The sequence below is a fragment of the Dreissena polymorpha genome, chromosome 7, assembly GCF_020536995.1.
Source record: "Dreissena polymorpha isolate Duluth1 chromosome 7, UMN_Dpol_1.0, whole genome shotgun sequence".
Classification (NCBI taxonomy): Eukaryota; Metazoa; Mollusca; class Bivalvia; order Myida; family Dreissenidae; genus Dreissena; species Dreissena polymorpha.
In genome coordinates this window covers 17,598,834-17,610,862 of record NC_068361.1, presented here as the reverse complement: position 1 = coordinate 17,610,862, position 12,029 = coordinate 17,598,834, and the positions used below count along the sequence as shown (strand labels likewise).

Here is a 12,029-nt window from a genome sequence, read left to right as displayed (position 1 = left end):
CCGAAAGTGTCGTCCCTGATTAGCCTGTATGGACTGCACAGGCTAGTCTGGAACAACACTTTATGCACATGCATTAAGCCCAGATTTCACAGATCGAGACTTGTTTAGCCCTTGGCATGCTGGGAAAATTGTCGTGTGCTAAAATGTCGTCTGCTGAATTTCTAAAATTAGCATTTTTCTTCGATTTTTTTCAAAGAATACTATCAGAATAGCAAACAGTTTGGATCCTGATGAGACGCCACATAACGTGGCGTCTCATCTGGATCCAAACTGTTTGCAATTCTTTTAAAATTTGGTTCCCGCACTGAAAGGGTTAGAGGGCTGCAAACACAAACTTGCCAAACAAAGCACTCATACGCTCTTCAACATTCAAACTTTTACACATTCTTTTGCATTTGCAATGTTTGTTATCCTAGTTTGAAAATCTAAAAAGTTATGCCTCTTTTGGCATAACATCTTTGTAAGTTGATTATTACATCTTGCCACGAATTATAACTGGCAGTGATGGGGATATTTATCATGTCTGTGACAGCCTCTAGTTAAACAAGTTTTTTCCTTCGGAAAAAACTGGTTATAAGATTGGCGAATGTCGGCGGGCGGGCTGGCGGGCGGTACAAGCTTGTCTGGGCCATAACTTTGTCGTTCATTGTGAGATTTTAAAATCATTAAGCACATGTGTTCACCATCATTAGGCGGTGTGTCGCGCGAAAGAATTACGTCGATATCTCCAAGGTCAAGGTCACACTTTGAGTTCAAAGGTCAAAAATGGCCATATATGAGCTTGTCCGGGCCATAACTATGTCATTCATTGTGAGATTTTAAAATCATATGGCACATTTGTTCACCATCATGGGACGGTGTGTCGCACAAAAGAATTACGTCAATATCTCCAAGGTCAAGGTAGCCACCACTAAAAATATATTTATTTTAAAACAAACGGGGTTAATTATAAACAATCAGTTCAGTTTGAGTTGTCTCCCTTTATCAGACTTTTTTCACATTGAAAGTCTGGTTATGTGAAAATTTTGTCCCTTGTTTATATAAATCTTATGCTGTGTGAAAAAACACAAAGGAATACAACATATTTCTTGCTCAAACATAAACCTTTTGTTTCCTCATCTCTGAAAAGAGAACTAGCTATAACATATAATATTCTATCTCATTTTTGCTGTTTCTTGGGGTTTTATTAAGACAAAGTTGTGGCTTAATATAATTTTCTTTATCCAAATTTTCTTATTTGTAACGATTGGCTAATGTGATTCTATGTTCCCCCAGCTGTGTAAAGAGAACGCGGAGGAGTACATAGAATACTTGAAGACGATTGGTTGGTTGGACGAGGCCGCTCAGAAACTTGCTGACATCATTAACGATGAGAACTTTGTGTCCAAGGAGGGAAAATCGAAACACCAGGTCAGTCAGGAATATGACAAATATTTGTTTTATTCGGATTTGAATATTTTCCTCAGAATATCTCAAATCATGTCTTTTCCTTCAAGAGATCACCATGGTTAGAAAGGCAATGCCATAAACATTTTACAAGACAACATTAAAATAATCCTATATTGTTAATCAAAACATTATGTTTAATTTGTGTTTCTACATGGAGGCTTCGATTTTGAGCTGGCATACATGGGCAAAAAATGAGGCTAGAAACCATAATGATAGAGTGATGCGAATAAAAGGGTTATTTTTTAATTCTTGCATATATTTTAATAACTTTAATTTGATAAAGCATATGCAAACATAATAATAATATTTAAATACCATAAAGACTTTATTTAATGCATCATGAACTAAATAATTGGTGCTTGCTATTACACTGACACCTTGTTTTCCTGCTTTGAGGACTTTCGGTTTGTGCATATTACCTGAACTTAAAGATTCGGCTCTCTGATACTTCTGTAGTGTGTCAGTAAACACCTGAACTTGAAGATTCGGCTCTCTGATACTTCTGTAGTGTGTCATTAAACATGCATCCAAAACTACAGATTTAACCCTTTCAGCGCTGGAACCAAATGTTGAAGGCCTTTGCAAACAGTTTGGATCCAGATGAGACGCCACAGAAGGTGGCGTCTCATCAGGATCCAAAGTGTTTGCTATTCTGATAGTATTCCTTGAAAAAAATCGAAGATAATGCTAATTTTTAAAATTCAGCAGACGACATTTTAGCGCACGACAAATTTTCCAGCATGCAAAGGGTTAACTTTGATCCTTACTCTGGGAAAACTGGGCTTAATGCTTGTGCGTAAAGTTCTTTCACAGATTAGCCTGCGTAGTCTGCTGGATTTCAGTTGAGGAGAGACTTCATTTGAACAAAAAATTTCATGAAGGGGGAAAGTGTCATCCCTGATGAGAATGTGCAGACTGCAGACTGTATCTGGGATTACACTGTACGCACAGCAGACTGTATCTGGGATGACAGTGTACGCACAGCAGACTGTATCTGGGATGACAGTGTACACACAGTAGACTGTATCTGGGATGACAGTGTACGCACAGCAGACTGTATCTGGGATGACAGTGTACACACAGTAGACTGTATCTGGGATGACAGTGTACACACAGTAGACTGTATCTGGGATGACAGTGTACACACAGTAGACTGTATCTGGGATGACAGTGTACACACAGTAGACTGTATCTGGGATGACAGTGTACACACAGTAGACTGTATCTGGGATGACAGTGTACGCACATTCCTAAACACACATTCCTTAAGTCCTGTTTTCACCCATTAAGAATAGGTTTTTTAACACCCCATGTTAGCTCTGAAACAAAAAATCAATAAAAGCGGAAATTGGTGCCCCTGATTTGCCTATGCAAATTGCACAAGTTAGTCTGGTACTGTTTTCATGTTTAGCTCTGGAATGAACTCTGTGACCTGGTTGCTAAGAACCCAGACAAAGTGACGTCACTCAACATCGAGCCAATCATACGGCAGGGATTGAAGCGCTACACGGACCAGATAGGTGTGCTCTGGAATTCACTAGCTGACTACTACATCAGGGGCGGGCATTTTAAAGGGTAAGCAATACTTATGTGGATTGTTGGTTGTTTATGTTTGTAATGATTTGCAATTGTCGGAAATCTGATATTAATTACATTACAAAAATATGGTGTCTGCTCTGTTACACATTAATTTGTAGAAAGGTAATATACAAAACATGAAAAAATTTGAAAATATTGTGGAAATATCATGTCTGTCTTTTGACGTAAGTGAAAATTATGCAAAACCTTAATTAACACGGTACGCATGCATTAAGTTTTGTCCAAGGCTTAATTGTTGAAAAAAAGGCATTTCTTTTCATATGTATCATAGGTTTGCAACATAATAATACTTACTGCATACCTAACTGTAAATGGTAATTGAATTAAGTTGATATTTTGATATATAGTGATACAGATTTGAAAAGAGCATACACAAAAGGTATGCCAATATTGATTTTCCACTACCTGTTGTGCCCAATTCTGAACGGTGCCAAGATGAGCCCATGGCACACCATAGACGAGGGGCAGACAACCTCAGGTGACCGTTAAGTCAGGCTGGAATGTTTTCGAAAACATATGGGGCGTTCTTTGTAAAAAGGCAGTTTAATGCATGTTCGTAAAGTGTCATCCAAGATTAGCCTGTGTAGATTAGCCTCTGCAGTCCGCACAGGCTAATCAGGGATGACACTTTGTGCCTAAACATGATTTTAACTAAAAATAGACTTTCTTGAAACAAAAAGTTATTGTTCCCTACCGGTTTCATCGGAGAAGACTTATGGTTTGCGCTCTGTGTGTCCGTCAGTCTGAGTCTGTCACACTTTTTGGATCCTGCGATAACTTTAAAAGTTCTAAATATTTTTTCATGAAACTTGAAACATGGATAGATGGCAATATGGACATTATGCACATCATTTAATTTTGTTCCTACATCAAAAAATCTGGATGCTATGGCAACAGATATTTAAAAAATAAATCTGACAATGGTGGAGCCGATAGGGGACATATATTGCTTGGCAAAAGTCTTGTTATAAAACTGTAAAGTATCGTCCCAGACAGACAAAGTGTCATCCCTGACTGCACAGGCTAATCTGGGTCAACACTACGCATATGCATTTAACCCCTTTTTCACAGAGCATGGCTCATATACATAACAAATGATCTTAGGATGGGGAAGCAAGTTGATGCCACTCAAGGGTTTATACCTCTCCATCATCTGGCGTTTTGTTTTGTACCGCAGGCTCGGGACATCTATGAGGAGTCGGTGCAGACAGTGATTACAGTGCGAGACTTCACGCAGGTGTTTGACGCGTATGCCCAGTTTGAGAAGAACCTGATCAGCGCCAAGATGGAGTCCATGGAGGAAAGCGGGCCTACTGAGGATGGTGAGATTTCTACCAGTGTTATTTTTCCACATTTTTGGTATGGGGCCAGGGCCCTTTGGATTAGGAAACATTTTGACTAAAATTTGGAAATGTATGTTCTAGTTTGTTTTCTTATAAATACTTTAAAATTGAGGATAAATTGTTAAATTGTCTTCAATATTGTATTTACAAAGTTTCAACTTGTAGAGTAAGATAACGATATGAAATAATTTTTGCGATTTATTTTAAAATAGGTTGTTTTTTTTTTTGGAAACCATCAATTGAGAATTTAAGTCTGTCATTTGAGGGAACATATATACTTGTTATGCTCCCCCCTCCCCCCTGGAAAGGTGGCATATTACAGTCGCACTATCCCTCCGTCAGTTTGTCAGTCCATTTTCCTAAACACTTGCAGGTGTTTACCTAAGTTCTGGTGTGTTTACTTACAGATATGGTTTGAGTTTCATTCCAGTCAATTGATTTTTGTTGTAATTAGGTGCCTTGAACTTAACAATTTTCAATAACGCTTAAATGAATTCTTTCATAAACGCCTACCTGCATGACTTTCAGATTAAGGCTGAGTTTTGTTACATATGTGGCAATTTGAGGAATGAGTGGAATGAGGGGGCATCTGTACCCTGTGGACACATATATTGTTTACATTTGAAATGGTGTCATATTTTGGCTCCAAATTAGACCCCAAAACACACACACTTCAAGCCCACACCGAAATGAAGTATATCGTATTGATATTGGAGTTAACTTGTCTGTTCCCTTAACGCTGGCACCATATGCCATAAGACCAGTTTTTGCATCACACGGCTCATATTGTTAACTTATGTGCTGATCATTTAACATTGGTAAAATTCTGTATGATAATGTGTATGTATGAAGTGAAGTACATGGATTAATGATTTTGAGTGCCAGAAGCAAAGTGAAAATGGCTATATGCAACCATCATTAAACCAGAACAACCTGCGAGTTATTTGCATTTTTTCAGGTTTTATGCTGTTTGCTGCTCACCAATACCTGATGATTGGAAATGAAGCCTTAAAACTTTAATGTAGTATCAAAGTATTTAATGCATCAAAGTGAGTATCTGAGTGATAAAGGGTTACTGATGTTGAGTGCCATATTTTGTTGCGTGTTGTAGATGACCTTGATCTAGAGTTGCGTCTTTCCCGCCTCAAGTCCCTGATGGACCGCAGACCCCTTTTGCTGAACAGGTATAAATAAGGTCTTGGTCTGGGAAAACTGGGCGTAATGAATTTGGGTAATGTGTCGTCCCAAATTAGCCTGTGCAGTCTTCACAGGCTAATTAGGGACGACACTTTCCACTTTTAGAAAAAAAAATGTTTAAAGGAGGGATCTTTAAACAAAAATCCCGTCTAGGCTAAAAGTATTGTCCCTGATTAGCCTGTATGGACTGCACAGGCTAATATGGGATGACACTTTACGTCCATACATTAAGCCCAGGCCTCGTGTTCAAAAAACATTTTTGCAATCAAAAATCAATTTTAACTGTCAACGATTTTCATTTTTATGCCCCCTTTGGAAGAAAAGGGGGTATATAGTTTTCGCACTGTCCGTCTGTCTGTTAGTCTGTCAGTCTGTCACACTTTTCGTGTTCACTCTCTAATTCAAATAGTTTTCATCCGATCTTTACAAAACTTGGTCAGAAGTTGTATCTAGACAATATCTAGGTGAAGTTCGAATATGGGTTATGCCGGGTCAAAAACTAGGTCACGGGGTCGAAAAAATAAATCCAAGGGAAGTGATAAGCTTTAAATGGACATAATTAATTGACCTGCCAAATTATATATTTTTGTTAAATAAATCAAAGTGGCGCAGTAGGCGGCATTGTGTTTCTGACAAACACATCTTGGTTTAAGGTCAAGGTCATCCTTCAAGGTCTAAGGTCAAAAATACAAATCCAAGTGAAGTAATAAGCTTTAAAAGGAGATAATTATTCAATATTGAACATAGCAACTTGATATTTGGCATGCATGTGTATATCATGGAGCTGCACATTTTGAGTGGTGAAAGGTTAAGGTCATCCTTCAAGGTCAATTGGTATGCATGTTTATCTTAAGAACATAGCAACGCAATATTTGGCATGCATGTGTATATCATGGAGCTGCACATTTTGAGTGGTAAATCTACAGTCACGGTAGTGGCTTTTAATTATTTGCTACTAAAAATAGACATTTATTAGAGACAATTATTTTCAAGGGAAGTAATTCATATAATTATAAATCTCAGATTATATATTTCCTTACCAAAAATTTAAGTTCTCATCACAGTTACTGTACAGATTTTTTATATCGATTATTTATAACTCAAATGATTGATTTGTCAAAGTTTTTTTTTAAATAATATAATTATCATTTCTTTCCGGTGAATGGTAGGTTTCATACTCTGGCTATGACCTCTTTGATTAACCACAGGCCTTGGTTGTCAGTGATTGTTTGACTAGGTCATTTTTGACTGTCTACAGAACCCCCCCCCCGGTTAGATTGGACAAAATTCAAGGGAAGTAATAAGCTTTGAAGGGAGAAGATTTCTATACCTGCCAAATGATAAATATAAATTTTATTTCAAAGCGGCGCAGTAGGGGGCATTGTGTTTCTTACGAACACATATCTTGTTGCCTATCAACTACAATGGAAATCCATTTTCAATGACAAGCAAAATCGATTTTCGATTGCAAAAATTGTTTTGTGAACACGGGGCCAGTTTTCTGAGAATGAGGCTCCATTGTTTACTGACTAGCTCTGATAGATGAGCACTGGACTACTAATTTGATTCATGGTGCAGCGATTTTTGTGTGGGGCTAAGTCTTGGAATTATACCTTTGGTCACTCTGCCCCCCTTTTCAGGTAAAGCAGTTGTTATTTAATGACATAAGTATGTGCACGTAGCTACTTGTATACCAGCTAATCCGGAAAAGTGTGAATAATTAAACTGACTGCCATTATATCATATGATATGACTGAAACAGTCTTGAAAATAGCGATAAATCCAAACAAATGCCATCCATGTCTCATTATTGTAGCAGTAATTCTTGTCTGGTTTGGAATTTTTGTATGTGTTTCACATTTGTTAGCATAATAGAAAAGGTAAAATAATACCTTCATAAACAGGCATAACAGGTGACGTCATAAACACCGACATGTGTTTATAGTGACCTGCAATTGGATATATTTAATTATATAAAGCAATGAAATAACTCAACATGTAAACTAAGTCATTGTCAGAAAGTTGTTTATTTTCCATATGGTTGTTAAGTTTTTTAATGTGTATGCAGTGCATCTTACATTTGCAAAAACTGGTTACAATTGGATATAAGTACTTTTATGCAAACAGGATTTCTGTACCATAAAAGCTTCTTGATTGATATGACCAAGAGGAAGTCATATGAGCCTTGTTCTGAGAAAACTGGGCTTAATGCATGTGCGTAAAGTGTCATCCCAGATTAGCCTGTGCAGTTCGCATAGGCTAATCAGGGACGACACTTTCCGCCTAAACTTGATTTTCGGTAAGGAGGGACTTTCTTGAAATTAAAAATACCATAAAAGCGGAAAGTGTCGTCCCTGATGAGTCTGTGCGGACTGCACAGGCTAATCTGGGACGACACTTTACGCACATGCATTAAGCCCAGTTTTCTCAGAACGCGGCTCATATGTATTTAAGCGTGTTGCTGCGCCAGAATCCACACAACGTGCACGAGTGGCACAAGAGAGTGAAACTGTTTGAAGGGAAACCTAGGGAGGTGAGTGAAATCATTGTGACATGTTGATTTATTCAGATAACTATGAATTGACCTTTTTTTCCACTGTTAAACCTAGAGACCTATAGATGTTGGCTTGGTCATTGTTCATCATTGATTTATTCAGTTTGCTTAAGAACCTTTGGTTTCCCATTTTAATACTTATGATTTGTTTACTTAAAACATCATTATGAATAATTTTCATTTATTTTAAGATTAAAAAACACTGATCAAACTAAACATTTTCGAAGACTATTCAAGTGGGTTTGCACGATTTGTATATGTGTTAAATTGTAATATATTGATAAAAATATGTTACAATAACTCAAAAATAGGCAAGACAAATTATACATTGAAAATGAATTTCATAAAATGTAGCAAAGACAAATAAGCGCCCCGAGCTGATTGTGACGAAGATATTTCGTACATATTTTCCTACAATAACCGAAGCATTCATCCTTTTATTCGGATCGGGGTTAGTGTTCATGTGTCGTATGAATAGATATCGTTGAAGGAAATTAAAATGATCCGTAAAACTAAATTTAGATTCGCATTGTACATGCATGGTATACATGCTGGCGAATTCGATTGTACAGACATTTTCGATTTCAGAATTAAATATCTAGCTATATCGCTTTTTTCAACACATGTTCTTCTTGACTTTTATTTTAATTTATATTGAAATATATGTATAATAAGTTTTTAAACATTTTATATAAATTCATAAATATTTGACAAAATCGTGCATACCCACTTAAATCATATAAAGCCGTATTGTATGTGTCTTTAGTGAGTGATAAATGAATTACAGTAGTAAAAGATAAGCAGATTACTGAATTCACCATTTACATCTCTCTGTCTTTCCAACCGTCCGTCCAGTTGTGAGTCCATCCGTCCATCATACAATGTTAAATTATAAAGTTGTGCCCCCTTTTGCGAATTAAATTATTTGTAGCGCGATTACTTCAACATGCAACATGTTACAACATGCGCTGTCGGAGGTATTTATCACTACTGTGACAAGGTCTAGTTTCATGAAAACATGTATTCTGACATGATTACATCCATTTCTTACAGATCATCACCACGTACACAGAGGCAGTGCAAACCGTTGACCCCAAGCTGGCCTCGGGTAAACCTCACACACTCTGGTGCGAATTTGCAAAGCTCTACGAAGGTGCCGACCAGATTGAAGACGTAAGAATTTGTAGTTAGTTAACCCTTTGTCAACACTCAGATAACACTTTGACGCGTTTGTAGTCCCTTAGAAAGTCAAATTTTATTTAAGACCTTGCTTACTGGATTCAAGTTTTAAAGGCTTTATTTGTAACCGTAAGATATGTATGAGCTGCAAACAGTATAATACCTGAACAAGCTGTGAGTTATTTGCAGGCTGTTGTGGTTTAAAGCTGGTTGCATATAGCCATTCTCACTTCTGATGGGAAAGGGTAAACCAAATTTGTTTATTAGCTTATCTATTTTTTGAAAAAAAATTATGAGCTATTGTCATCACCTTGGCTTCGGTGTCGGCATTGGCGTTGGCGTCGGCGTCCGGTTAAGTTTTGCGTTTAGGTCCACTTTTCTCAGAAAGTATCAATGCTATTGCATTCAAACTTGGTACACTTACTTACTATCATGAGGGGACTGGGCAGGCAAAGTTAGATAACTCTGGCGGGCATTTTGACAGAATTATGTGCCCTTTTTATACTTAGAAAATTGAAAATTTTGGTTAAGTTTTGCGTTTAGGTCCACTTTTTTCAGAAAGTATCAGTGCTATTGCATTCAAACTTGGTACACTTACTAACTTTCATGAGGGGACTGGGCAGGCAAAGTGAGATAACTCTGGCGTGCATTTTGACAGAATTATGTGCCCTTTTTATACTTAGAAAATTGAAAATTTTGGTTAAGTTTTGTGTTTAGGTCCATTTTATTCCTTAAGTATCAAAGCTATTGCTTTCATACTTGCAACACTTACTAACTATCATAAGGGGACTGTGCAAGCAAAGTAATGTAACTCTGACTGGCATTTTGACAGAATTATGTGCCCTTTTTATACTTAGAAAATTGAAAATTTGGTTATGTTTCGTGTTAAGGTCCACTTTATTCCTACAGTATCAAAGCTATTGCTTTCATACTTGCAACACATATTAACTATCATAAGTTGACTGTGCACGCAAAGTTATGTAACTCTGACTGGCATTTGGACGGAATTTTGGCCCCTAAATACTTAGAAAATTGAAAATTTGGTGAAGTTTTGTGCTTTGGTCCACTTTACCCCTAAAGTATCATAGATATTGTTTTCATACTTGGAACACTCGCAAACTATCATAAGGGTACAGTAAAAGGACAAGTTGCATAACTCTGGTTGTCATTTTTACGGAATTATGGCCCTTTTTTGACTTAGTAACTTTGAATATATGGTTAAATTTTGTGTTTCGATCCACTTTACTTAAGTATCAAGGCTATTGCTTTCAAACTTCAAATACTTTCATGCTATCATGAGGTTACTGTACCTGGCAAGTTGAATTTTACCTTGACCTTTGAATGACCTTGACTCTCAAGGTCAAATTATTAAATTTTGCTAAAATTGCCATAACTTCTTTAGTTATGATTAGATTTGATTGAGACAAAACTACTCTTACCTGACATACCACAATAGACTCCACCCAAACCATCCTCCGTGCCCTCCCCCCCCCCGTATTTTTTTTTTTTTTTTTTTTTTTTTTTTTAAAGATCATCTCTCAAATGACCACCACACCCTCACACTACACCCCCACCACCCACCCCCCCCCCCAATTTTTTTTTTGAAATGGTTAAAAAACACAAATATTTATTTTTATTATTTTATGTTTGAAATACCGTCCAACCATCGCACCCAAGAATCCACCCCCGCTCCCCCCACCCGAATCCCCCCCCCTCAAATATTTTTTTTTTTTTTTTTTTAAGATCATCTCACAAATTACCACCACACCCTCACACTATACACCCCACCCCCCCAAATTTTAATTTTTTTTTTAAACTGGTAAAAAACACAAATATTTATTTTCATTATTTTATGTTTGAAATACACCCAAGAATCCCCCCCCCACTCCCGCCCCCCCCCCCCCCCGATTTTTTTTTTTTTCGTTTTTTGTTCGCATTTTTGGGAAGATAATGTAATTAATTCCACACCCTCACCCTATACACCCCTCTTCACTCCACCCCTCCCTCCTTTGTGATTGAAAATGAGAGTCCCTTCACCTTTAAAAAGAAAATAGATGAGCGGTCTGCACCCGCAAGGCGGTGCTCTTGTTTTATGTATATGCTATGTTTGTATGACGCCAACTTTTGGTGTCTGCTGAGTAACTAGAAATTGCATTTCGGGGAAAACTGAGCATAGTTTGTGAGTGTTTCAAAGTTTTATAAAAGTGAGTCTCATTAAAAAATGAGACACATAAGCATTTAATGATGCACACACAAAAAATGAGTGTTTGAACCAGACAATGTCCTGTGCAACAGAATCGCCATTTGGTTATGTTTTGTTAAAGTGCGTCTTGTACAAGTTAGTACAAAATCAAAATAGAAGGGGTACTTCCCAACAGCACTATGCAAAATCACACAGGTTTGTTGGGAGCAATACCAGTGGACAAAAAGGTTATATTAGTAGACTAAACACTACCTTTTTTTTCAGGTACACGCAGTCTTAATTAAGGATACACACTACCTCATTTGAGGCTACACACTACCTTATTTTAGGCTACACACTGCCTTATTTCAGGCTCGGGTGATATTCGACAAGGCCATCAAAGTGGGCTACAAACATGTGGATGATCTGGCCTCGGTGTACTGTGAATGGTGTGAGATGGAGATTAGACATGAGTGAGTCAAGTAGTGAAAGCTCAGTACACGTACTCACTGAGACCCTTAGAGAA

At 37.3% G+C, this 12,029-nt stretch overlaps 1 protein-coding gene across 1 annotated transcript in view; it reads left to right on the top strand.

The window, feature by feature from the left end:
• The window catches only part of LOC127839495 (pre-mRNA-splicing factor SYF1-like), a 57,363-nt gene that overhangs the window by 11,496 nt on the left and 33,838 nt on the right, over window positions 1-12,029 (top strand). The window contains exons 5-11 of the mRNA XM_052367888.1: window positions 1,276-1,410; window positions 2,861-3,024; window positions 4,153-4,370; window positions 5,503-5,575; window positions 8,043-8,121; window positions 9,196-9,315; window positions 11,876-11,976. Coding sequence (XP_052223848.1) covers window positions 1,276-1,410; window positions 2,861-3,024; window positions 4,153-4,370; window positions 5,503-5,575; window positions 8,043-8,121; window positions 9,196-9,315; window positions 11,876-11,976 — 890 coding nt within the window. The remainder of the gene's footprint in view (window positions 1-1,275; window positions 1,411-2,860; window positions 3,025-4,152; window positions 4,371-5,502; window positions 5,576-8,042; window positions 8,122-9,195; window positions 9,316-11,875; window positions 11,977-12,029) is intronic.